The sequence below is a fragment of the Microtus oregoni genome, unplaced genomic scaffold (assembly GCF_018167655.1).
Source record: "Microtus oregoni isolate MIOR12 unplaced genomic scaffold, Mior012 000028F_ref0000031, whole genome shotgun sequence".
In the NCBI taxonomy this organism is placed as follows: Eukaryota; Metazoa; Chordata; class Mammalia; order Rodentia; family Cricetidae; genus Microtus; species Microtus oregoni.
Window position 1 is genome coordinate 3,162,064 of NW_024543087.1, and position 26,885 is coordinate 3,188,948.

Sequence of the window (26,885 nt, forward strand, 5' to 3'; positions counted from 1 at the left end):
GCATTTCAAGTTCCCTACCACCATCAAGAAGCATGTGGTCAGCTTTTCATCAACACTATTTAAATGCTTTGTGGCAGAGCCTCTTAAAAGGGCTGCAAAGGTTTTGCAGCTAAAGCTGAGTCAGGAAGCCTCTCTTAATGAGATGTGCTTGTCTCTAGCAAACAGAGCCCACCTGGGAAAACACTGCTACCAAAAAGCCCTGCTTAACTCTGGGTTTTTTTTTTTTTGGGAGAGGGTTCTTTTTTTATTTGTTTTGTTTTGGTCTAAGCTTGCAGGATTTAGTCAGCCCCACGTTGGCACACCATTTGAAGAAGGACACTTAAAAGAAATCCCACACTAGCTCAGAATTGAGAATAATAGAAGGTTATTTATTTAGGGGTAGACTCATAGATCACAGTCCTCTGCTCAAATGGGGAACAGCAACTGAATCCTGCAGCCAGAAGAGAGGCGAGACTTGTGCTTTACATCAGCCTATGTAGAATAAGAGGGCACGCCCAAGTGGGCGGGTAACTTAAAGGCTACTGGAGGTAGGAATTCCTACAGCATAGAGAAACCCCTCAGGGGTGAGTGGTAGTTTAGCATTTGAACCACTCAGGTCTGAATGTCACCTCTTGGAGACGTCTTTATGTCAATAATCCCTTGTTAGACCCTCCTGCTGGTGAAATCAGTCCTTTCCCCAAACGTGTGACTGAATTAGAAGTGCTACTCTTTGGTGCCCCACCCTCATATCCCTGTGTGGGACAGGGCCAAGAGTCCGGCCAACCCTGCAGAGTGGTGTTCCTGGCACTGGGCATTGATACCTGTGTTGTTTCAGAGCGAGTTCTGCCTGCATTCAAGGGGATGTAATTAACCTCATGCTGTGGGAACCTTGGGTCGGCTGTGAGACCTGTAGATTGCATTTTCAGAGTGTTGCTTTAAATACACAAGCTAAAGTGCATGCAGTTTTAAGGAAAACCATTCGTGCTGAAATATCAATTGGTAACACGTTTGAAAGGACACGTTTGCCCTGGTGCTGGGCCCACGCTGTCTGCACCCGCTCTGGCCTCTGTGCCCTTGTACCCTCTGGAGCTCCTCCAGCCTCTGGGGAGTGGGAGAGGGGTGACAGCGTGAGCCCCAGGTCATGGGGACAGACTAGAAAGGCCAGCCTGACTTCTGAGTTTAGATTTCCACCTGTGTCTGGTTTCTTCCAGGTGGTATCTCTAGGTGACTGTTTTGATTCTGTCTTGGATATTTCCAGATGACACACTTGGTCTTCCCATCTGCAAGCTCTGACTGTAGCTCTGCAACACTCGCAAACAGTGATAGAAGAAACATCAAGTGGCCAGGTCGTCACAGCCTCAAAGGACCTCAGGTCTGATTCACAGTGGATGTTTATTTCTCAGGATCAGAGCCACGGCACAGAGCCTTCCCAGAAACCCTAGCTTACCGACCCTTCATTGTTTATATTTGTGTGGGCGTGTACTGTAAATGATCACAGTTGGCACTGAGTAACTAATGTGTTTTGATAGGCGTGCTGATGAGACTGTGGGGTCATTGATATCATTTACTTTGTAATTGTGCAAACAGGGTAGCTGATGGTGTTGACACAGGAGTCACGTGTGTTTACGCTAGGATGTGTCAGCTGCACACATCCCTCAACCAATGTTGTCTAGAGACCATAATACTTGAGAAATACCTGCAAGATTGCTTGTTGAACCTTATTCACATATATATGGGTATGTGTGTGTGAAAATAATATATATTTTTTCTTATATATACATATATATGTATATGTATATATATATATGTGTGTGTGTGTGTGTGTGTGTGTGTGTGTGTGTGTGTGTGTGTATGTATCTTATAAGAACTCCAGGAACCAAAACCATTTCTTGTCTCTGTCCTGTGTGAGATTTCCCCATTCCGCGTTCACTCGTGTGATCGGTCACAGAGGAGTGGAATTGTAGAGTCTTCGGGTGTGGGTGGTAGTGTAGGACTGACTTGCTAACTTCCCATGTGACATTCGCATTAATTGTTTATAGTTCTGCATCTTATCTTTGCGCAGACTTGCAGGCCCCAACTCTGCTTTGTTTGGGTTTAAAACCAGCTGGGTTAAAGTGTTATCTCTTTCAAATTCTAAGTATCTGACATCACTCGGGCTCAGTAATTTTGTGTGTCCACTGCCTGTGTAGGCTTCTTCACTTTGGGGACTGTGCTCTTCATATCTGCTGCCTAGTTCTTGGCCTTCCTCCTCCACAGGGGTTTGTTTGAATGTATTTTATACAGCAGTGCACCCTCAGTTCCCAGGACTGCAGACAATCTCCAGCCAGGGCTCTTGCTTCTCACATAGTTGAAGGGGAGTGTGATGCTCTATACATAACTTGACAGGACCCAGAATCACTGAAGATGGGCCTCTGGGTATCCGTGAGGGAATATCTAGATGAGGTCGGACCTCTGGGTATCCGCGAGGGAATATCTAGATGAGGTTGGGCCTCTGGGTATCTGTGAGGGAATATCTAGATGAGGTTGGACCTCTGGGTATCTATGAGAGAATATCTAGATGATGTTGGACCTCTGGGTATCTGTGAGGGAATATCTAGATGAGGTTGGACCTCTGGGTATCTGTGAGGGAATATCTAGATGAGGTTGGACCTCTGGGTATCTGTGAGGGAATATCTAGATGATGTTGGGCCTCTGGGTATCTGTGAGGGAATATCTAGATGAGGTTGGACCTCTGGGTATCTGTGAGGGAATATCTAGATGATGTTGGACCTCTGGGTATCTGTGAGGGAATATCTAGATGAGGTTGGACCTCAGGGTATCTGTGAGGGAATATCTAGATGAGGTTGGACCTCTGGGTATCTGTGAGGGAATATCTAGATGATGTTGGGCCTCTGGGTATCTGTGAGGGAATATCTAGATGATGTTGGACCTCTGGGTATCTGTGAGGGAATATCTAGATGAGGTTGGACCTCTGGGTATCTGTGAGGGAATATCTAGATGAGGTTGCTGAGATAGAAGGACCTACATGTGGGCAGCACATTCCTCAGGCCGTGTCCTCAACTGAGCAAAAATGAGAAAGCAAGCTGAGGACCAGCATTCATCTGTTTCCTGACTGCGGGTCATGTGACCAGCAGCCTCCACTCCAGTTCCCCCGTGAGGGCCTGTACCCTCACACTGTTGGCCCAGATGACCTGCCTTTGGCCTTCCTCTCCCTGCTTTGATGGTGACACAGACGGGGGCTGGTGCCCAATAACCATTTTTTGTACAGAGTTCTGAGCTACGGCTTCTGTCCTTTCTCCTAGGTCATTGATTACATCTTGCCACCCTTGGTCTCCTTGGTTCAAAGCCAGAATGGTGAGTGAGACTGTGGTCCTGAGAATCCAGGACACATTTCTTAGTTTTGCTTTTTAGAGATAACTGGGGGACCTGGGGTGGCCCGGTTCTCACCACCATCCCTGTGTATCACCACAATACGCACACATTCCATTCTCACGTTCTTGGCATTCTTTCCTTCATCTAGTGGAGTGGAGACTCTTCAGCTTGCGGCTGCTCTCTGAGACCACAGCCCTACTGGTGAGCCAGGAGCAGGAGGATGGCGATGATGAGGCTGGCTGTGATCCCGACAGCAATCTTCTGGCGCTCTTCAGGGACGAGCTGCTCCCCCAGTAAGTGCTGTTCCGTCCACTGCTCCCCAGTAAGCCCTGTGCTGTCCACTGCTCCCCAGTAAGCCCTGTGCCGTCCACTGCTCCCCGGTAAGCCCTGTGCCGTCCACTGCTCCCCGGTAAGTGCTGTTCCGTCCACTGCTCCCCAGTAAGTGCTGTTCCGTCCACTGCTCCCCGGTAAGCCCTGTGCTGTCCACTGCTCCCCAGTAAGCCCTGTGCTGTTCACTGCTCCCCGGTAAGCCCTGTGCCGTCCACTGCTCCCCGGTAAGCCCTGTGCTGTCCACTGCTCCCCAGTAAGCCCTGTGCCGTCCACTGCTCCCCAGTAAGCCCTGTGCCGTCCACTCATGTGGGGACGCTTCTGTACAGCTGGACTGACCATGGGGTGGGCTTGATGTCCCTGTGTCTTTGGACATATGCTCCTGGTCTCATGCTGGAGAGATCTAGACACAGGCGTTGGCTGTCCCACTGTGGAGGACCTGGAAGAGTCCCAGCCCCACCCACCTCACAGCCTCTGCTGGGCATTGTTTGCTGGGTACGGTCTTCTGATGCCAACAGAAAGATGCTCCTAGCTGGGGATGGGTGAAGTGGTGTTATGATTCAGGAGCGTGGGATTGAGACTTCTGTCACCCCAGAAATGAGAGTCACAGAGCCTTTCCTTTTCCCAGACGCTTTCCTCAGGGGTCAGTAGCCGAGGTGGAGAATATGAGCATGGAGGGGCTTGTTCTTCCTCTGCTACTGCATGGCCGGCACAGCAAGGTCATGGCCGCAGACTCCCAAGAGCTCCCAGTGGGGAGCCCTCCATGGAGTCTTGTGCTGCAGGGAACCCGCAGTTTGATTGAACAGAATAATTTTTGTTTTTTTTTCAAGAGGGCCTCTCTCTCTGTAACCCGAGCTTTCCTGGATCTTGCTGTGCAGCCCAGGCAGGCCTCGAGCTGAGGCCGTCAGCTTTGTGCTGATATTATAGGCCACACCCCTCACAGGGGTTAAAAAGAAAGAGCCACTTCCCCCAGAAGATCATTGTACAGGGTTAAATGTAAGGTGTGTGTGTATGTGTCTGTGTGTGTGTGGGGGGGGGGTTAGCACCTGTGTGTGCACGCGTGTGAGCACCTGTGTATGTGGGTGAGCACCTGTGTGTGTATGCGTGTGTGGGGAGGTGAGCATCTCTGTATGTGGGTGAGTGCCTCAGTGCTTGGTGGGGGTGAGCACCTGTGTGTGTGTGTGTGTGTGTGTGTGTGTGTGTGTGTGTGTGTGAGAGAGAGAGAGAGAGAGAGAGAGAGAGAGAGAGCGCACACCTGTGTGTGTAGAGATCAGAGCAATGGATTCTCTCCTCCCACCATGTGAGTTCAGCATGGAGCTTGGGTCAGCAGTCTGTCAGCCGCCGCCGTTACCCACAAGCCCTCTTGCTGAACTCACTGTTCAGCTTCGAGCACAACTGAAGTCTCATTCTGCTGATGGCTCCCATCTGAGGTCTCTGGGGGATTCTGCTTCAAGCCATGCAGAGCTGTCCCTCCTGTCTCATCACGTTACCACAGACATGTGGTATGGGGCAGACATGTGCTCTCTGTTAGACCAGAAGCTCGGCTCATGTCTGTCCCATGACTCACTGCTGGGCTCTGATGGCTGTGCCAGACTATACCTGGTTTTCATACCGTAGTCCCTGCCTCCCCCATCTCCATATCTCACTTTCCATCCTGTCTTTCATAAGAAGATCTTGTTTGGTTTAGGGTCCATCTGAGATCCTTCAGAAGGTCTGCAGAGACTTTCTCCATGGCAGGACCATTGATATGCTCTGTCCTGGGAGGGACAGGAACTTTAGAAGGTGCCAACTCATCCCTCTCTCGTGGGACCACTGCTGCTGTATAGCTCAGCTGCCCAGCTGACAAGGCGTGAACTTCTCAGACACACTCTTGAAGCCACTGCCACATCCTGCTGTGCAAAGAATCCCTGTGATGACACGTCACCATAGTCAGGGAACTCAGGCTGGCTGTTAGTAACCTCTGTCTTGTGACTCTGTAGTAATAAGGGTGGCGGGGCTGCGTCCCCAGCAGCCCGGCTGCCTGGCTAGCTTATGCCCGAAATAACAACACACAAACTGTATTCATTTAATCACTGCTTGGCCCATTTCTATCTAGCCTCTTCTAGGCTAATTCTCACATATTAATTTAGCCCATTTCTAATCATCTGTGTAGCGCCCCTAGGTGCGCTTACCGGGAAGATTCTAGCCTATGTCCATCCTGGGTCGGAGCTTCATCGCGTGCGTCTGCCTGGGAGCTGGGAGCATGGCGTCTCTCTGAGGCGTCTGCTCCCGAGAGGAGAGCTGTGGAGTCTGAGCTCACTTCCTCTTCCTCCCAGCGTTCTGTTCTGTTTACTCCTCCCACCTATCTTCTAACCAATGAGGGCCAAGCAGTTTCTTTTTATTTAACCAATGACCTTCCTCCATCATGACTCAAGTGTGTGTGTGTGTGTGTGTGTGTGTGTGTGTGTTGGTCCATCCACTCATATGTGCATGCCTTTGCTTGTTTCTGCCCCCCTCAGTTTTCCTTTTCTTCATGGTTGGGATTTTGACAATCACCTGAGAAGAGAGCTCTTCCTCTTAGGGGAAACAGGTCTCACATCTTCCCGGAAAATCACCATGGGATTTATCCAGTGGGCAGACAAGGTTAGATTTTAGAGGGTCATACTGAACAGAAGAGACCGTATTTAATGGCTCTTAAGCCCAAATCCTTGTTAACTAGCATCGGGACTTCTCAGGAGTTCAGTGTGCAAACCACTGGTAGTGCCGTCTGCGAAAGCTGACGGCAGAAGGTGACATCGTGTCTTGATGGGAGCTGGTCTGGCACTGTCACTTGGGAAACTCACTTGTCAGCGATGTTCAGCATTTACAGAAATGTAGATAAACATTGTCTCTCCATTTACAGTCTTGATGGGATTTTAACCCTAGGATAACCAATGATGGTCCCAGTTTATCCCCACACTGAGTCCTTTTCATCCCCTTGGAATTGTGGGACCAAGGACAAGCCTGAACAGTTGCTGACCAATTTGAGTAGACTTTATTGATGTCCAGAAATAGGGGTGGGAGGTAGGTGTTTGGGGCAGCTTCTCCTGTTCAGGGGTCAGGTTGTAGTTACAGGGTAGAAGTCCAGGGTGAGGTTGTAGTTACAGGTAGAAGTCCAGGGTGAGGTTGTAGATACAGGTAGAAGTCCAGGGTGAGGTAGACACAGGGTAGAAGTCCAGGGTGAGGTTGTAGATACAGGTAGAAGTCCAGGGTGAGGTTGTAGTTACAGGTAGAAGTCCAGGGTGAGGTTGTAGACACAGGGTAGAAGTCCAGGGTGAGGTTGTAGACACAGGGTAGAAGTCCAGGGTGAAGTTGTAGATACAGGTAGAAGTCCAGGGTGAGGTTGTAGACAGGGTAGAAGTCCAGGGTGAGGTTGTAGACAAGGTAGAAGTCCAGGGTGAAGTTTGTAGATACAGGTAGAAGTCCAGGGTGAGGTTGTAGACAGGGTAGAAGTCCAGGGTGAAGTTGTAGATACAGGTAGAAGTCCAGGGTGAAGTTGTAGATACAGGTAGAAGTCCATGGTGAGGTTGTAGACAGGGTAGAAGTCCAGGGTGAGGTTGTAGACAGGGTAGAAGTCCAGGGTGAGGTTGTAGACACAGGGTAGAAGTCCAGGGTGAGGTTGTAGATACAGGTAGAAGTCCAGGGTGAGGTTGTAGACACAGGGGAGAAGTCCAGGGTGAGGTTGTAGATACAGGTAGAAGTCCAGGGTGAGGTTGTAGTTACAGGTAGAAGTCCAGGGTGAGGTTGTAGACACAGGGTAGAAGTCCAGGGTGAGGTTATAGACAGGGTAGAAGTCCAGGGTGAAGTTGTAGATACAGGTAGAAGTCCAGGGTGAGGTTGTAGTTACAGGTAGAAGTCCAGGGTGAGGTTGTAGACACAGGGTAGAAGTCCAGGGTGAGGTTATAGACAGGGTAGAAGTCCAGGGTGAAGTTGTAGATACAGGTAGAAGTCCAGGGTGAGGTTGTAGTTACAGGTAGAAGTCCAGGGTGAGGTTGTAGTTACAGGTAGAAGTTCAGGGTGAGGTTGTAGACACAGGGTAGAAGTCCAGGGTGAGGTTGTAGACAGGGTAGAAGTCCAGGGTGAGGTTGTAGACAGGGTAGAAGTCCAGGGTGAGGTTGTAGTTACAGGTAGAAGTCCAGGGTGAGGTTGTAGTTACAGGTAGAAGTCCAGGGTGAGGTTGTAGACAGGGTAGAAGTCCAGGGTGAGGTTGTAGACAGGGTAGAAGTCCAGGGTGAGGTTGTAGACAGGGTAGAAGTCCAGGGTGAGTTTGTAGACAGGGTAGAAGTCCAGGGTGAGGTTGTAGACAGGGTAGAAGTCCAGGGTGAGGTTGTAGACAGGGTAGAAGTCCAGGGTGAGGTTGTAGACAGGGTAGAAGTCCAGGGTGAGGTTGTAGACAGGGTAGAAGTCCAGGGTGAGGTTGTAGACAGGGTAGAAGTCCAGGGTGAGTTTGTAGACAGGATAGAAGTCCAGGGTGAGTTTGTAGACAGGGTAGAAGTCCAGGGTGAGGTTGTAGACAGGGTAGAAGTCCAGGGTGAGGTTGTAGACAGGGTAGAAGTCCAGGGTGAGGTTGTAGACAGGGTAGAAGTCCAGGGTGAGTTTGTAGACAGGGTAGAAGTCCAGGGTGAGTTTGCAGACAGGGTAGAAGTCCAGGGTGAGGTTGTAGACAGGGTAGAAGTCCAGGGTGAGGTTGTAGACAGGGTAGAAGTCCAGGGTGAGGTTGTAACAGGTAGAAGTCCAGGGTGAGGTTGTAGATACAGGTAGAAGTCCAGGGTGAGGTTGTAGTTACAGGTAGAAGTCCAGGGTGAGGTTGTAGTTACAGGTAGAAGTCCAGGGTGAGGTTGTAGATACAGGTAGAAGTCCAGGGTGAGGTTGTAGATACAGGTAGAAGTCCAGGGTGAGGTTGTAGACAGGGTAGAAGTCCAGGGGTTGAATCAGGCTAATAAAGTGGGGGACAGTGTTGATGTCGTTTCTGAGAAGGGGTGGATATTTTTCTGGGAATTCTACAAAGAATTCTTTTTCTGACTGTGTGGATATGTGAATCTTTGAGCGTCAGTGCCCGCAGAGGCCAGAAGACTTCTTTCTTCCTTGAGATGGCTCTGGCACTGTTTTGTCATTCTCATGGATTAGCATCCCCACGAGGGCAGAGGGGGTTTTCCTACAGGGTTTTATTCTCTCAGTTGGCACCAAGGAAAGGAGCAGGGGTTGCCTGTTCTCTGCCTTCTGTGGGAGCAAAGGGTCTGATGGAGGAGGGAACTGGCCATCTCCTCTAGTGAGGAGGGGGCCCCTGTGCCTTTGCAACTTCAGTTATTCATGGGACTGTAGGGAAGACGCCCCGTGCTGTGGTGGAAAGGCGTAGGAAGTGTTTGTCTTCTACCTCACAGTCAGGGTAAGTGTTGAAGGGGCTGAGCAGGCCTAGGGGAGAGTCTGTTGTTTGGCCTGACTTCCGTCACCTGCAACAATTCAAACTTTATAGTTTACTTATATATTTGTTTTTATAGCAGTGTTCAACATCGCAGGGGTCATGCTGATAAAGTGTGTTTGCAATGCCATTATGAAGGAATGGTGCCCGCATCCCTCTCCTGGGAAACATAAGCACAGCCTTTCTTTCCTTTTCATTTTTAAAAATAATTCTCTTGTGACCTGTAAAATCATCAGGGCTCCATTCTTCAGCATCCAGGGAGGAATGTATTCCTCCTCACGGGTTAGACGCCAGAGCCTTGGAGAATTGGTGTTTAGATGGATTCCCACCAGGGGCAGCCCTATAGGTTCGGGCAGCTGTTGTAGCAATGCCGTCCAGCAGTAACCATGACTTGCACTTGCTAATTCCTATTCCTGTGGCTCAGGAGGCATCTGGAAGTTTCTTTGTTTCTCTCAGGCACAAGGATTCTGGGATGGTGTGTAGCTCCAGGTGGGAGCCCTTGCCCAGCAGTTGTAGGGAGAGAGAGAGGAGTGGGTTGGGCACGAGAGCGTACAGTGTTACAGTGACCAGCGAGCTCTCCTGTGTCTCTCCTTGTCCACAAGAAAATGTTTCATCACCTTCATCTTTCCCCTTGCGACTGAGCTGTGTCTTAGCCATGGGTACAGTGCTGGCCTCATGTCCACCAGGGAACCCAAATGTGGGGTGGCTTAGAGACAGCAGCACGGATGCCTCCTGCTCACTGGTCTCCTGCTGCCTGCACCGTCTTACAGAGTGTCTTACCCATGCAGGCCGTGTGCTCCCTGTGTGTGCTGGCCCCAGAGGCTGGCATGTTACAACCTGTCCTTTTCTGACACTCGGGGCATATGCGGGAAGAAGACCGAGTCATTTCTGGTGGTTTTATTCCTAGGTATGAGCACATCCTCATGGAGCCTGACCCAGTTCCCGCCTATGCTCTGAAGCTGCTCGTTGCCATGACGGAACATAACGCGGCTTTCACCAGGTACGGGAGGCCAGCACCGCAGCTGCCAAGGGGCGCTCTCCAGGTCCCCTGCATTGTGCTGTCATCGCTGACGCTATCTTGGCCCGAACTGTTGTGTTCTAACCCCTTGAGTTTGTACCACACAGAATGGGTGACACTTCAAAGCGATGAAGCTGGGACTTGGGGTGCAGGCTCAGAGCACCTGAGTTAGGATCCTGGAAGGCATGTACAGTGTCTGTCGTGCTGGCACTCCTAGGGCCAGGAGAAGTCCCTGGAAGCCGGCAGGCTGGCTAGCCCTGTATCCACCTGGAAAGACAGCAAAGAGACCCTGCTGCAAAGCAAGGCAGCAGAGGCTGGGACGCGCTGAGGTTGTCTTCTGAATGATACGTGTGGTGTAGTACATGCGTGGCGTATGTGATATGAGCACACTGGCACACACAAGTGCTCATGCACATTTCTTACATACACAACCCAAAAGATACTCTTTAAAGGTTAAAAACAAAAACAAAAATCCCTCAATAGACAACAGCATTTTTCTGTGTGTATGGTGGTTTTTGTTTTTTTGAGACAAGGTCTCACTCTGTGGGGGAGGCTGGCCTCTAATTCACTGTGTTCTCCAGGCTGGCGTCAAACTGGCACCAATCCTGCCTGCAGGCATGTCCGGACCACATGGTCTTAAATGTCAGGGTGCACTGCTCTGCAGTGAAGGGGGCCATTGCATCTTGGTTGGATTTGTTGGTGTTTTGCTACCATCTGATGTAGTCAATGTGACTTTGAGCTGTGGGGAGCTTTCAGGCTGTAAGGAGCTCTGCAGACAAGCCTTGCTTTCTTAGGGATTTGATTCTGTAGGGCACAGTGTGTAACTCATGATACCCAGTCATGACCACCCAGGGTGCACCAAGCCTGCACTCCTTTCCTTTCTGCATTTTGAAGCTGCGAACCCACAATCTTTAGATCCTTTAGACTGAGTGGTCCATCCTCTCTTCCTAAATGGCTTTAATTCTGAAGTTTCTCCCAACAGCCATGGAGCTGAATGGAGATTCAGGCCTGGTGTTCTCAGACGTTTCTGTAGTAATATGAGCGACGGGGCTGCATCCCCAGCACCTTGGCCGCCTGCTAGCTTATGCCCCGAAATAACAACACACAAACTGTATTCATTTAAATACTGCCTGGCCCATTAGTTTCAGCCTCTTAACCCATTTCTAATAATCTATGTAGCACCATGAGGTGTGCTTACCAGGAAGATTCTAGCCTACGTCCATCCTGGGTCAGAGCTTCATGGCGTGTGTCTGCCCGGGAGCGGGGAGCATGGCGTCTCTGAGAGGAGCTGTGTGGTTTCTCCTCTCACTTCCTCTTCCTCCCAGCATTTTGTTCTGTTTACTCCTCCCACCTATGTTTTAACCTATGAGGGCCAGCCAAGCAGTTTCTTTATTTTTTAACCAATGTCCTTCCTCCATCACGTTTCAAAGTCAGCTTCATCTGTCAGTGTGCCTTAACTTGGAGTCGCCTGGGAAGGGGGCTGTCAGTTGAGCACTTGCCTTCATCGTACTAGCCCGCAGCTGTATCTGTGGCCATTTCTTGACGGCTAATTGACGTAGGAGGTCTCAGCCCACCATGAGCAGAGTCATCCCCAGCAGATGGCCTGGGTGGTAGAGAGGTAGCTAAGCAAGCGGTGTGTGGCATCTCCCTGTGGTTTCTGCTCCAAGCTTCTGCCTGAGCTCCCGCCCTGGCTCCCCTCCTTGAGGAGGTGCTTTGGCCTGTGACTGGGGCGGGCTCTGAGGACTGGGAGGCCTGTGACTGGGGCGGGCTCTGAGGACTGGGAGGTGTGTGACTGGGGAGGGCTCTGAGGACTGGGAGGTGTGTGACTGGGGTGGGCTCTGAGGTTCTGAAAAGGTGGAAATCTCTCAGCTCTTGCTCCAGCATGTCTGCCTGCTTCCACCGTGATGACGATGGACTAACCTCTATAAGCAGCCCCCCAGTTAAATGTTCTTTTTCTAAGAGTCTCCTTGGTCACGGTGTCTCTTTACAGCAATAGAACTAGGAAATGATCCAATCCACATTCTAAGCCAGGCAGTGATGGCACACGCCTTCAATCCCAGCACTCAGGAGGCAGAGGCAGGAGGATCTCTGTGAGTTCGAAGCCAGCCTGGTCTACGGAGTGAAGAAAGGATTAGAGCAGAGACAAGAAGCGCACGATAGGTTGGTGGCAGTGTCTCCCCCTCTGCGCTCTGGTCCTGCACGGCAGCCCAGGGCAGCTGTGAGCACCTGCTGCAATGCCCTGCCCTGGGCACCAGCCTGGCCAACAGTGTGAGTGATTTCACTGTGGGATGCTTTCACACTCTTCTCTCAGCAAAGACATGAGTTCAAGGTCACGTGAGCATCGAGCACTTTCTCTGGGTGAGGAACTTGGCGGGTGATTCACAAGGAAACCTCCTAAGAGCACACTGTAGATAAACCACCTAAGAGCTCACTGTAGATAAACCGCCTAAGAGTTCAGCTGTCACTCGGTGGGTAGATGCCTGTCTAGCTATAGGTTCGGTTGTTGATGCCTCCAGAAGAGTCAGTTGTGGGCGGTTACTGACAGTGACTCTCCAGGTATGAAGTTGTCAGTGTAACGGCAGTATCTTTGACTGGCATCTGAAGGTGACTGGGGGCACAGGGTGTGGGAGCTCTGTGATCATGCTGGTCTGCCCCTAAGCTTCCTGAGCCCTTGTCAGCAAGCTCCCCAAGTGAGCCCAGATGTGCCCCGAGTTCTGCCGTCAGTCCTCTCCCGATTGGCTCATCACTTGCTCAGACTCCCCCGCCTTCTCACTTACCTGAGCGCCTGGTGTCGGCAGCTGTGAACGTGACCTCAGCTGTTACTGCTCAGAGTCGGTACTTCATCTTTGGGGCGGAGGGGTTAACCACTCCTGTGTCTCTGTGAGGGCCGAGGGAGAGCATCCACCCACAGGAGTGCCAGCGAGTGGGTGGCTCACTGCGCTGCTATGCTCTGGGGGTGGTTAGTGTGGGGCCCACTTCTGGGACAAACCAAGAGCCCTGTGTCCTGCTCGTGTCCTCTTCCTCTACCCTCTCCTGCAGCCAATGGCGTTAATGCATCCCAGAATGCCTCTTCCTGTGGATCCTTGCTTCGTCGCTTCGACTTTAGTGTCTTTTCTTCTTCCTTGCAGCTGCTTGTAGGGTCTCAGGCTTTGTCTGTGTTCTCTGTCCCCACCCCTCAGATATCCCTGCACGGCAGGCTGGGTTTCACTACAGTGTTTATGTATGGAAATTGAAAATTGAATTTCATGTATTAAAAAATGTCATCTTTTGATTTCCTTCAGTCCTTTAAAAAGCTAACGACAGTTTTCAGCCTGTGGACCGTGCAAATACAGGAGTTTGGCTGGTGGGGCATCCTTATCCCCTCGGAGCCAAGGTGAAGGTCAAGCTCATCAGGCCGGCTCTTGGGGTGTCTGGGGACCTTCCTGGCTCACCTCCAGCCTGGCCTTCGACTGTATTATCCTCCTCATCTCAGGGAACTTGTGTTTTAAACAAAACATCTAAATTTTAAAAATTAATGTGTGTGTGGTGCCTGTGCTATGTGCGCTTACGTTCACAGTGTGAACGCAGCACCCACAGAGGAGGGCGCTGGGTCCTCTGGAGCTGGAGTTACAGGTAGATGCTGGGAACTGAACCTGGGTCCTCTGCAAGACCAGGGCAGGTTCTTCACCCCTGAGCCGTCTCTCCAGGCCCGTGAGTGTGCATTTTAACTCCTGCCTTTGAAGGAACCACTGTGCGTGTGGAGCCTTCCAGGCCTCCTCTGTGAGCACGAGGACCTCCATGCCACCTGCCTCTTTCCACCATTCTCTCTGAGCTGCCTCTGCTTTGTCTCGCTGTCCTTCACACCAGTCACACTGATGTGATCTGCCTCCCTCCCCTCCTGCTGTTCCCCGGACCTCCTCTGGTCCTCTTGAAGTTCTCTCTCAGGATGGGGTGCTGACCTGCACTGCTGGGGTTCAGACCTCAGTCTGACCACTAACTTAATATCCTTGTTTGTCCCTCAGTTTCTTCTCTGAAGAGCAAAGGACTCATTGCCTTGCATCACTGTTGGCTCCTCACTCTGTCCTCTCTCCCTGGTCCCTTCCACAGATGCTTGACTACCGATCTACTGTAGCACTAGTAATAATCACTGCATCTCTCATGCACCCTTGTGCACAGTGCACAGGAGGCACTCTATCCATGCTTGTTCAATGAATGGTGAGAAAAGGCAGAAACTTGGCCTGGCCATATGTGCAGGTGGATTCCAAACCCCGAACCCTGAACATTTCATGAGGTAAATGCAACCGAGGAAAAGGAAACGATTAGCTTGTTAAAATGAAAATATGTTGGGAAACGTCCATTACCTCAGAGTCTCTCATCTGTTATTGTTGGGCTTGTATCTAGAGGTGAGGGCAATGCCGGCAGTGCACACAGCTTGTTGCAAAGAGGGGGCCACTTGTTTGTCCTGGCTGCCTGGCTAACTTAGCCCTGAAATAACCACACAGAAACTGTATTAATTAAATCACTGCTTGGTCCATTAGCTCTAGTTTCTTATTGGCTAAATATTACATCTTAATTTAACACATTTCTATTAATCTGTGTATTGCCACGTGGCAGTGGCTTACCTGGTAAAATTGAGCACATCTATCTCCGGTGGCAGATCCATGGCATCCCCCCCTCTGCTTTCTTCCTCCCATAATTCAGTTCTGTCTTCTCCACCTACCTAAGTTCTGCCCTATCAGGCCAAGGCAGTTTCTTTATTCATTCACCAATACAAGAAACACATAGACAGAAGGACCTCCTACACCATCCCCTGGTCCTTGCCCCTACTGATTCCTAATCTTGCTGATGCCATGTTTCTGTTCAGTGCCTTCTTACCCTGGGGCATGGGTGCCCATGCCTGTGTTGCCTGCAAGCACAGTCCCTGTTGCAGAGACTGTCATGGAGTCACGCGTCATCAGAGAAGGTCGCCTGCTGCAGAGCTCAGGTTCAGAGAGAGGAACCCGAGGTGTATCACTGCATCTGGTGTCTCGTGGCTATTGGGTGCCTGTATGAGAGTACCGCCCTCTTGACTGCAGCTTCCTTTTCCCCTTCAGCCCATGGCCCCAGCTCACTCAGCAGGCACAGGCCATCCAGAGCTGTTAGATGCCAGCAGCAGCTTCCTTTTAACCTGACCGAGCTTCCTCTTGTGAGAATTATTATTCTTTCCACCATCTTGGCAGTGGGAGATTTAGGCTGAGCCTGTAACTGAGCTCCGAGGCTTTCTCGGAGGCTGCAGCCATCAGCTTATAGCAGGATTATGTGTTGACGGTGTGTTTGTGTCCACTGGGGTGTGAACGTCCTCAAGGAAGAACTGTCCTGCTTGGTCAGAGTTCTTTGGGTCTTTGCAAGACGAACATGTATGTTAAAACTGTGTAAGCCTCAATCCTGACATTTGTGTATGTGTGTGAAAAATATATTTTACACACACACACACACGGTAAGAATCCTGCAACCTTCTGCAAGTGAGTTAGGAAGTGTGTGGAGACAGGGCAGATGTCTGAGGGGGAAAAGCCACAGATATTATTGCTTTCAGAGCAGATGACATATCTTCCTGTGACTAAACATTAAGAAGCCAATTCTTTTTGAAGCTGACTCCCTGAACAAATAATTTGAAATGCAGCTTGATGTTGGAGATTTTTAATTTAAAACGACTGTCACTGGCCCACTAGACTGGTAAATTATGTAAACAAAAAGCTTTGTTTATAGTCTACTGCTGCTTCAGTCAGAATAAATATAGAATCTAAAACTCCTAACCGTGTTGTTGGAACGTTAAGCAAAAGTGCGCCTCCATCTTGTTGTGAGCCTCCAGCTCAGAGTGCGCCTCCAGCTCCAGGCGCCTCCATCTTGTTGTGAGCCTCCAGCTCAGAGTGCGCCTCCAGCTCCAGGCGCCTCCATCTTGTTGTGAGCCTCCAGCTCAGAGTGCGCCTCCAGCTCCAGGTGCCTCCAGCTTGCTGTGAGCCTCCAGCTCCAGGCGCCTCCATCTTGTTGTGAGCCTCCAGCTTGCTGTGAGCCTCCAGCTCCAGGTGCCTCCAGCTTGCTGTGAGCCTCCAGCTCCAGGCGCCTCCATCTTGTTGTGAGCCTCCAGCTCAGAGTGCGCCTCCAGCTCCTGGTGCCTCCAGCTTGCTGTGAGCCTCCAGCTCAGAGTGCGCCTCCAGCTCCAGGTGCCTCCATCTTGTTGTGAGCCTCCAGCTCAGAGTGCGCCTCCAGCTCCAGGTGCCTCCAGCTTGGGGTGCTCGCAGACGGACTTGAAGCAGCTCCTGCAGAGGCAGAATTTAAACTTGTTCTTTTCTAAGGAGGCTGAGTCGTGGTGGAGCTGATGCGGGTCAAGGTCAGGTGTGACATCCACACTCTCCAGCTGGAGCTCCCCAGGCTCTGGAAGATGCCCCTTGTCCAGTTTTTCATTTACACAGTAATTAGTGCTATTTTATAGGGTTATCACAGGTGTAATTAAGACCCCTAATTAAATGACCTTGAAATATAGAGGAGGTCACAGACCCCTTCAAATCTGGACTAGAGTTCAGGGTCGGGTTCAGGTCAGTGGGATTTGCAGCTTGCAAAGGGCTGGGCACGCATGAATGCAGCTCTCACTGACTTTGGAGGTAGAGGGGACCACGTGGCAAAGGCTGGAGAAACTTGGAAGATATCGACAGAGAGACTTTGGAGACAGTGGAGCCCAGGTTAACACTTCCCTACATTGAGCCTTTCACTATTAATTATCTCTTTGATTGGCCTATAGGGGGAGGTTGGCTGAACCTAGCTTATTGGAACTGTTTGGGGCCAGCCTCTGACCCTAAACTAAACCCCAGTTAGAGTGGAAACTTACAGGGGGTCTTTAACTGGTATTCAGCAAGCATATGGGACCTGAGTCCTCTGCAGAGCTGCCCTTTGCTAAGAGAGAGGGTTAGAGTGGTCTCCCCTGCACCTAGCCTCTGACTTCAGGATCCTCTGAGAGGATGCCCCAGGCATGCATAGCCAACTGTACGACCAGAGAGCAGGGCTCCCAGAGCCGGGCATTCTTGCATTCTTGGTGACAAGCTGTCATGTGACCTTACTTCCTCTCGGGTCACTGTCTCTCTGGTTCTGTGCACTGCTGCTTCCAGACTGAGGGATTTCTCTCCTCGTCACAGATGGACACTGAAGAAGCTTGTGTTCCACAGAGATGGCAGCAGACATTCCCACCTGGGCCACTGTGACCCGACTGTGTGACTCCACCAGCAAGGGTCTGCTCTGGCTTCCCCTACTCTCTCTCTGACGGTTTAGTCTGCTCTCCATCTCTTGGACATTGGCTCTCGGTTCCCAGCCGCCATGCTGTGAGTGTCCTGGTTCTGTAGGGAGGCAATGGTAGATTTGGCTCTCGGTTCCCAGCCGCCATGCTGTGAGTGTCCAGCAGTCACTACCCTGTCGAAATTCAAGGGGCAAGGATCGGCCCAGGGCCCAGGTGAGAGTGCAGATGGCTGCCATAGAGACACGGAGGGAGGGGGCCCTGGGAAGGCACGCCCCTGCTGGGTGGAGTTGGTTAATGGCTCCAGGCCTTCGTCTCACACTTCTTCTCATCGCTGACACAGTACCCAACGGAAGTAACTTAAGGGTAGAATGATTAATTTTAGAAACTCTTTTATTAGGAAGGTTTGCTTTAGAAACACTTTTATTAGGAAGGTTTGCTTTATGTATGGTAATTGCATGTATGTAATGTATCTTGATCATGTCCACCCCAGCTCCCCCTCCTACTCCTGGATCCCCCGAAACCCTCCTGTTACCTTAACATCTTTTCTTGTTTTGTATAAAACATGAGTTCGGTTAGTGCTGCCTGCCTGGCCCCTTCTGGGGCCGTGAGCTCTATGTGCTTTTGACCAGGTTTCCAGTACCAGGCAAGAATTTCCTCATGTGGCGTTGGCCACACATCTGACCAGAGGTGCTTGGTCAGCCTGGCCCCCGCTCTCTCCGTCTTTGAGTTTGAATTGTTAGATTTCATGTGTAAGTGAGATCTTGTGGGTTTTTTTTTTCTTTATTGAATATGGCACTTTTCTCTTTAGCACAGGTTGGCCTTCAGCTCTTGACCCCCTGCTTCAGCATGCCCCATCTGGGGTTTGTGAGTGTGCCACCACATCCAGCCTCCTGCGGTTGTATTTCATGTCATTCAGAGTCGCAGCTTCCGCCCTGTCCTTTGCTGACTGGCATTCTGTCACACGCCTCGGCCACACTCTGGGCTCGTGTTCTCTGAAGGGCCCAGGCTGTTGCCGTGCCTCAGGGTCACAGCTGCTCCGTGAGGAGTGGTGACCACACTCACTGTTGCCTTTCTGTGTGTGAGCCTGGGAGGTCCATGTCTCTTGTGCCCCTTAGCATGTGGGTGTGGCTCGTTTGGAGAAGGTTTCATTGGTACACAGCCTGTCTGTTTCACTGTCACTCACTGCCGCCCTCATGTCGCTTTCGCTGTGATGTCTTCTCGCTAGTTTCACAGATGTTTCTTTTCTCTGTGTGTTATCACAGACAGACAAGCCCCTGGCAGCCAGGTGCTGTAGCCCTGTTGCTGTTTGCCTGGCAGTGTCTGTGGCACAGACAAAATAGTGTGTATTTACAACAGAGGCAATATGCTTGTCCTGTCCCACAGAACCGATCTAGCAAGATAGTTAGTTAAAAAGAGTAGTTTTTAGATTTATTTTTAATATTTATAAAAATTAGGTGTGTGTTTGTGTGTAGGTGTGGGTGTGTGTAGGTATGTGTGTGGGTGTGTGCAGATGCCTGCAGAGGCCACTGGGTCCCCTGAAGTTGAAATTAAAAGCCGTTGTGAGCTGCCTAGTGTAGGTGCTAGGAACTGAACTTGTAATCTTTGCGAGAACAGTGTGTGCTCTTAACCACTGAGCTGTCTCTCCAGCAGCCAAATATGATTGCTGTTAACCAAAGCAGAGCTTTAGCCTGTGGCCCCAGAGTGGCCTGTTTGGAGAATAAAGTTTTATTGGTACACAACCTGTCTGTTTCAGCAACACTCAAAGCTGCTCTCAAGTTAATTTGACTGGGCTATGGTTGCTATAGAGACTGAGAAGCTGGGTATTGTCCTGTATTTACTGTTTAGCCTGCCACTGGAGACGCACCTGTTCTACCTTGGACCCAAGGGGTGTTTAGAAGTGGAAATGCTGTTTTGTTTTTTTCTTAAAATTACCTTTTGTAGCACTGGGGTGAAGCTTCCTCCGCTGAGCTGTGTCCCTAGCCCCAGATTTCCAAGCTTAGTAAACACTGACTAGCTCGGATGGTTCTGGTTTCACAGGACGACTTTCTCTGAAAGCTCATGAAATAATTATTCTGTTATAACTGATGATAATTTATAACCAGATTTGATGAGATAACGTGCCTAGAGTAGACTGGGTGATTGGTGTCCAATTTTTTAAAAATTAAAGGCCATTAAAATTCATTGCACATTAATGTATTTATGCTGGGCAGACAGCTAACGAGGCAGAAATGAAAAACGCGGCGTCACATGCCGGTGGCTCTGTGTGCACTGTGGAAAGTTACGTTATTTCGCCCGGCGTTACCTTGGCTAGATGTCTTTATAATTGTGAATTTTAATTAATTTTCACATTAAAATATCAATAAGGTTGAGCGATCATCGTGAGAAGCCTCGTGCTTCCTGTGTGTAATTGCTGAGTTCGGCGTGCTAAAGTAATTTATTTACTTAGTCTGTTTCTCCATCGGAGTTTGAGCAGTTAGGCACGGGGGCGTCGATCCACCCTGTTGGGTAGCCGGTTAAATGCTCGTCTCTCACGTGTCTCTCACGTGTGCTCACCCCCTCTTTTCCTCCCTTTACAGGCTTGTGGAGGAAAGCAAACTGGTCCCGCTCATTTTCGAAGTGATTCTGGTAAGAATGCAAGTCTCTTTTTTGGAATTCAAGTAAACATTTCAAGTTTTAAAGTTCTGGGGTGAACTGTGGTTGCATCTCTAGCCCAGACACTGTGCCCACAGAGTGTATGTCCTGTCTTGTTGACCTCATCAGACCTCTGCTCTCAGTCCTGCAGAGGACGTCACACTCGGAAGTGAGAGTAGCTGGAGTCCCTGGCTCTGCCCTTTGAAAGCCGTTTGCCTTTTATTTCTCCTCCCTCCCTCCCTCCCTCCCTCTCTCCCTCCCTCCCTCCTTCCCTTTGACTTTCTGTGTAGCCAGGGTGGCTCCACTCTTGTTCCCCTCCTGCCTCAGCCTACTGAGTGCTGGGTTATAGGTGTGTTCCGCACTGCCCGGCCGATACCTACTGTCTGGTCTGAGGTTGGCTTGCGGAGGAGCATGATTCCTGCTGTGCTTGTGTGTGGGCCTTCAGCATGAGCGTCACTGGGCTTCAGATCAACCGTCATGCGGTTGTCTAGCTCAGAACTCAGAATAGCTTTCTTTCCCCAACAAAGGGCATGCACCTTAAATGAACACTACCCATCCAATCAAATCTTTGCTCTGTAGTTCTTGAGTGAGAATGAGATGGAACCCAAACTTGTCTTTTTTTGCCTGTGAAGAACCCCTTCTTAGACCCTACTGATCTGAGAATCAGGCTGGAAAGAGAGCAGGAGTGTCGCCAGCCAAGAGAAGTTCCCCTTTTTACCAATACCCTAATCTGTAAAGCTCAGAGATGGTGTTAGACATGGTGAGGGCGTGAGCTCCCTTCATTCATTTCAGATTCCAGGCAAACTGTGTGACTGTGGGAAAAGCAAAGGCAAATGACACCCCACTTCTGAGCCTCAGGTCCACGCTTTGGTCAGGGACTGGTTGTGTTTTCCTGAAGGTGTCTGTAGTGTTCAAGCAAAAGACCACGCGCTAGGTTGTGTACAAAGAACTGATGGCCACTTCTCAGGGTTCTGAAGGCTGGGTAGTTCCAGGCTAAGGACCGACCTTGCTGTGCCCTTCTGTGTGCCTTGCTCACAGGGCAGAGGGTGGGAAGGCTTTGTGGCACCCCCTAGTGAGATGGAGGACTGAGGATGCTCCCGGCCTCCTGGTACCATCACTGACATCACTTGCATTTGCACTGGGTGTGAGTGGAGGTGGGGGTGGGCGTGTTATCAAGCACAGATGGGGACAGATGTCAAGAGCTGTATGTGAGTGCCACAGACAAGGTTGGAGGAATTGCTCAGAAAGCTAGAAGAGGGGTCTAGAGGCAGCATCAGAAGGAAGTGGAGAAAGGGAGATTGTACTAAGGAGGCCATTTGTTGGCTCCCGGCTGCTCAGCCCTGAAATAATCACATAAAAGCCATATTATTTAAATTGCTGCTTGGCCCATTAGCTCTAGATTCTTATTGGCTAACTCTTACACATTAATTTAACCCATCTCCATTAATCTGTGCATCACCATGAGGTCATGGCTTACCAGCAAAGTTTCAGTGTGTCTGTCTCTACTGGCATGGCACCAGCGGCTCTATGGCTTCTCTCTGACTCCTCCTTCCTTCTCCCGGCATTCAGTTTAGTTTTCCCCGCCTAACTGTGTTCTGCCCTATCAATAGGCCTAAAGCAGTTTCTTTATTCACCACTGGTATTCACAGCATGCAGAGGGGAATCCCACATCAGGAGAGGAAGATCTGCCTTCTAGAGCGCCAAGTGGGATTGTTGGGGGCTGCCTTGCCCTCCTGTGTCTCTTGTGAAGCTGATCTTGGTGATCAGCTTGGTTGGGTTGTGGCCAGTGAAGCCCGCCTGAGTGTATCTTTGAGGGTGTTTCCAGAGACAATTAGGTCACAGCGGAAGCCCGAGTGTATCTTTGAGGGTGTTTCCAGAGACAATTAGGTCACAGCAGAAGCCCGAGTGTATCTTTGAGGGTGTTTCCAGAGACAATTAGGTCACAGCAGAAGCCCGAGTGTATCTTTGAGGGTGTTTCCAGAGACAATTGGGTCACAGCGGCCGTGACACATGCACAGCTTCGTCCATTGATGGGTTAAAAACTTGGAACTGTGGGAATTTTTATTGCATCCAGGCCCTTAGTCTGTGTCCTGCCAACCATGGTGGGGGCTTCTCTATCAGGCTCTCCCTAGAGACAAAAGCTCTGAAACTAAACAGGACAAGCTTTGTCCTTCGAGTCTGTTTCCGAGGTCACCAGTCGGCTCTGCTCCATCTTCAGAGGCAGAGGTGGCTCTTGAGTCCCTTGCTCTGGAGGAGAGCAGATCTGGAAAACTGCTGAGCTGAGTCATAAGGGTGGGCACAGGGTAAGAGGGGACGCTGTCCCGGAATCACCTTTGGAGGGAGAAGAGAGCGACACAGAGCTCCAGAGCTGACAGGCCTGGGAGACATGGCAGCACGGTCAGCCTCAGCAGCCAGCATGGTGGAGATCACACGGCTGCAGACTGTGGGCTGTCTCTCGGCATGGCAGCTGCACTCTCCAGTGCGGGGGAGTCTTGACCAGAAGAGGTGTGAGAGTCTCAGTTGTACATGCAAGATGAGTTCTGCATCTAAGCGGGGGCCATGGAAAACAAAATGCCCATGACTTTAAAAATATTTTTTTTCCCCTTGAGGATTTCACACATGTACACAACTTACTTTGACCATATTCACCCCTAACTGCCCCTATATTCGCCTCCCAATCCCCACTCCTTTCCAACTTTATGTCCTTTTTGTTTTTGAGAACCTACTGGGTCCATATGCTTGTAGTTGTGTGACCATCCCCTGGGGCACGGTCAGCTTCCATTCTTAAAAATGACACTTCTGCCCGTGGTGGTGGTGGGCGCCTTTAATCCCAGCACTCAGGAGGCAGAGGCAGGTAGATCTCTGTGAGTTTGAGACCAGACTGGTCTACATGAGCTAGTTCCGGGACAGACTCCAAAGCTACAGAGAAACCTTGTCTCAAAAACAAAACAAAACAAAAAAATTCACACTTCTCCTTCCGGCAGCTAGCAGCTGTTGATAGCTGTTTCCTGTTCATGCCGGGAGGCCGACTGATTTCATTGTGTGCAGGCAGCCAAGGTTGCTGGAGTTCGTGAGCACAATGGTTTTGTCTTGTTCAGTCTCTTAAGTCCCTTCTCCATGATCTTCTCTGAGGCTTGGAAGCAGGGGTGTGATAGACATGTCCCATTTGTGACTGAGTGCGCCAGGGATATGACCAGTTATGGGCTTCTGCTTTAACCACTGTCCACGGCACAAAGGAACTTCTCTGATGAGAGCTGTAGTAACCCATGGGTAGAGAGAAGAATCTAAAGGGCCCGTTACGACTGTGTCCAGTTGGCAGGGTGACAGGTGGTCTAACTGCCCATTTTCCATTATCCCCATGTCTCAAATCCAGACAGGAAGTTCCTTCTGGTGGGTGATGGGGTGCACCGTCAGCACCAGCAGCAGAGAATGTTTAATTTCTGTCGTAGCACTCTTTAAGCCTTACTGTCCCGGCGGCTTTGTCACAGGGAATGAAGGTGATGTCCACTCCTCAGTCCTGCATCCTGCACCATTGCTAGCACAGTGCTCTGAATCCAAGAGGATCTTCTGTGTTTAGTTTCTTGTTGGATGGCGTTTGTAATTTTTTTTATTTATTTGTTGTGTGTGTGACCACATGCCGCAGTGTGTGTGTGGAGGTCGGGGCACACTTTCGGGCGTTGGTTTATCCTTCCATCAGGCTGTTTCTGGGGCGCAAACTGCGGTCACGGGGCTCAGCAGCAGGCATCACCATGCACTGAGCCATCCTGCTGACCCAGGGTCTTATTTTATAGGGGTTGAGAGAAAAAGTGAGGCCGCTGCTGTCTGAGGTCGGGCTGACGTCCTGGAAGGACAGTGTCTGTTCCTACTCTTTCTGCCTTCAGCCAAGTAATCTGTGCCGTTCTCCTAAGCAGACATTTAATCAGTGCCAAGTCTGTAGCTGTCACCCTGTGGACACAGCCTATCCTCTGGGGATTTCACTCCTCCTCTGTCCCCATCCCACAAAACACACATTCTTACCTTGACGTTCCTGAACTGAGGCCAACTTTCCAAATGCGTGGCCCTTCACCATTGCTTTCAGCCAAGTGACCTGGGTGTCATGGCCGTGACCAATTTATTTCATTTCATCTCCCTTTACATAAGTGCCCGGGAGCGGTGTGTTACAGAAGTCTCTATCTTCACAAGCTGAAGAGAGCAGTAAAAAGTAAAAGTTCTGAGCTGAACTGTGATAGTTTTCTCTCTGAGTGTCTGATAAAATATGTGTGCCTGTTAGGACTGACTGGTCCCTGGAGTCAAGGACATCTGAGTCTGAGGACCTCTGTGACATTGGCGTGTGTGGGGCGTGTGTCGGGCAGCCTCTGTTAGTGGTTGGATCCAAATGACTTCCAGTGAGAAGATGGGGAGGGACCCGCTGCAAGTGACTTTACCCATCCACAAGACAGCAGCAGGCCCTTGATTCACAGAGGGGCAGCCATGGTGGCCTCTGGGTGACCTCTTCCACAGCTGTTGTGATTAACATAGTTAAAACCGGCTTAAGGGCTTTGCACCTTGTAACTTTGTTTCTCTTTCCCAGAGTTCCTTGTGCCCACGATGCAAGGTTTCTTAATGTCCTTCCCTAAGCACTTCCTGGAGGGGTTTTTCTGAGCAAGGGTTCCCTGGAAGTCTGGAGCCAAGGGGTACCACAAAGTCACACCACACAACAAACCTCACACAAGAGGTTTCTTGGGGAGAGGCACAGAATGGTGACCTCCTATGAGTGGGAACAGAGATGGCAGGAGCCTGGGAAGAAGGGCAGGCTTTTATAGTCTTAGGAACATGGGCAGTGAGCTAGTAGAAGCGTACTGCATGGCCGGAAGTATTGCTGGGCATGAACCCCGAGTCACGGGGTGGGGACCGGCCAGAGGCAGGGTGATCTCCATGGGCCTGTAGGCCAGGGGCAGGGTGATCTCCACGGGCTGTTACCCTACATGCCCCCTCTCTGGTGGTCAGGAGTTGCTGGCTGCTTCTCTGCTGCAGTGGCAGCTGGTGAAGAAAACAGGGTTTTGAATCTGTTGTTCTGTGTGGACTGGCCCTGGTGGACTTGCCTTGAGGAAAGCAGGAAATCTGGATTTGTGTGGAAGAGCAGGGTCTTCAGCAGTAGAGGACTACAGTTTCTAGCAAATTAAAAGCAATTCTTATTTTGGGGGAAACCGTCCAAGCTACCTCTGACTGCTGCTGCTGGCTGAGGAGGTACAGTCCTCCTTCCTCTGCAGGGCTGGTGTGAATCCTTGAAACAACCTGTCAGATAAGGGAGGGTGCAGGAGAGAGTAGGGAGGGAGAGGTGAGTGGGGGAGGGAGAGAAATAGGAAAGGGGGAAGGGAGGACACTCTATAAGTGCTTCACCAGGCAGGACCTGTTGAGGCTGGGCTGCGTCTTGGCAGAATCCTGGACCACTAGGGATATGGCTCTGGGCCTGCCAGTGTAACTGCTTATGTTACCAGTATGAGAAGACTCATCTTAATTGTAGACCCCGGACTAGACCCCGAGCAGGGGTTCTCCCCTGGGTAAGATGGAGACAGCAAGCTGAGCACTTGCTTGCATGCATGGTTTGCTTCTCCCTTGGGTATCATGTGACCCCTGGCATCCTGGCTTGAGGTTTTTGTGTCAAGGTGTTCACTGCACCAGCAGAAAGAGACCACAAACAGAGAGCTGAGTGGTGGGTGTGGGCCATGCTGAGATACAGGTGTGCTTGGAGTGACAGCTACTGGGGCCACCGGACAGGCCTTTCTCCTGCGTTCGCTTCTCCTTGGTCTTGCAAAGACACCCCACAAACTCACATGGCAGCCTTTGCTTGGGTAGAGCGGTCTATGTGCAGGTCACTTGCCTAAGGTCTGGGACTCTTGGAACAGCTTTAGGCCATTGCTGGAAAGCAATAACCAGGGTTCCCGTCACTGGAGGATGCAGACAGTGCTAGCTGTAGGCGTCCGTTAGTGGGGCTGGTGGGGTCAGTCATGGGGACTGTGGGAAGGCAGCATGGCAGACAGCTGGTCTTGGGTCTGCCCGAAGGTCCCAGGAAAGAGCAACAGAGAAAGCAGGGTGCCTCAGTCTTGAGCTTCAGCTGCAGGCCCCCTATACACAGAATGCCACACCACAGAAAAGGTGGGCCAGGGAGCTGCTTACCAAAGTTTGCCTCCTGCTGGTGGGTGCTCCTGCCCTGGCAGGTCCTACCCATGGACACCCCTCCCCTCACCCGTGTACGCGAGTACATGTGTTGGTACCTAGTAGGGCACTGGGTGACCTTGTTTTTTCACTGTCTGCCTTAGTCCCCAACACAGGGCCTCTCGATGAGTCTGGAGCTGGGCCGGCAGCCACAAGACAGTCTCCCACCATCTCTACCCCCACAGGTTTCAGGTATGCGTAGCTGCACTTCACTTCTTACGTGGTTCTGAGGCTTTGAACTCGGGTCCTCAGGCTTGGGCAGCCCTGCATGTTTACTGTCGGCACCAAGCAGCCGTGCTGGGCGGTAGCAGAGGACTAGCCTGCGTCACTGCATGAGGCTGCACTGGTTCCCATGGACCCTGCTTTCTGGGCCCACATCTCTAAGGCCCTGGATGTGACTGTAAACACGGCTTCCCAAAGGATGTGAGCCAGCACCTGGCTGGCTTTTGAGCATAGAGTTGTTGGGAGAACAGGATGGAGGATGTTCTTTTTCTACTTTCTCTCTTTGCAAAGCATTATAAGTTGCATTAAAATGTTTTAAACGTGAATTTGGATGTAGCCGCCTTTGAACATTGCTGTAACTCTAATCTTTCATTTTATTTCTGTGGTTTATGTTGTGGCTACTTCAATAAGTCATTTTAATGCCAAGCGATATAGGCAAACTCTGTTTTATTGGAAGAAAA

General features: G+C 50.6%; 1 protein-coding gene across 1 annotated transcript in view; it reads left to right on the top strand.

Annotated features, from left to right (window-relative positions):
* The window catches only part of Ulk4 (unc-51 like kinase 4), a 303,260-nt gene that overhangs the window by 112,498 nt on the left and 163,877 nt on the right, over positions 1-26,885 (top strand). The window contains exons 28-31 of the mRNA XM_041677287.1: positions 3,282-3,333; positions 3,500-3,644; positions 10,023-10,115; positions 19,953-20,001. Of these exons, the coding sequence (XP_041533221.1) occupies positions 3,282-3,333; positions 3,500-3,644; positions 10,023-10,115; positions 19,953-20,001 (339 nt within the window). The remainder of the gene's footprint in view (positions 1-3,281; positions 3,334-3,499; positions 3,645-10,022; positions 10,116-19,952; positions 20,002-26,885) is intronic.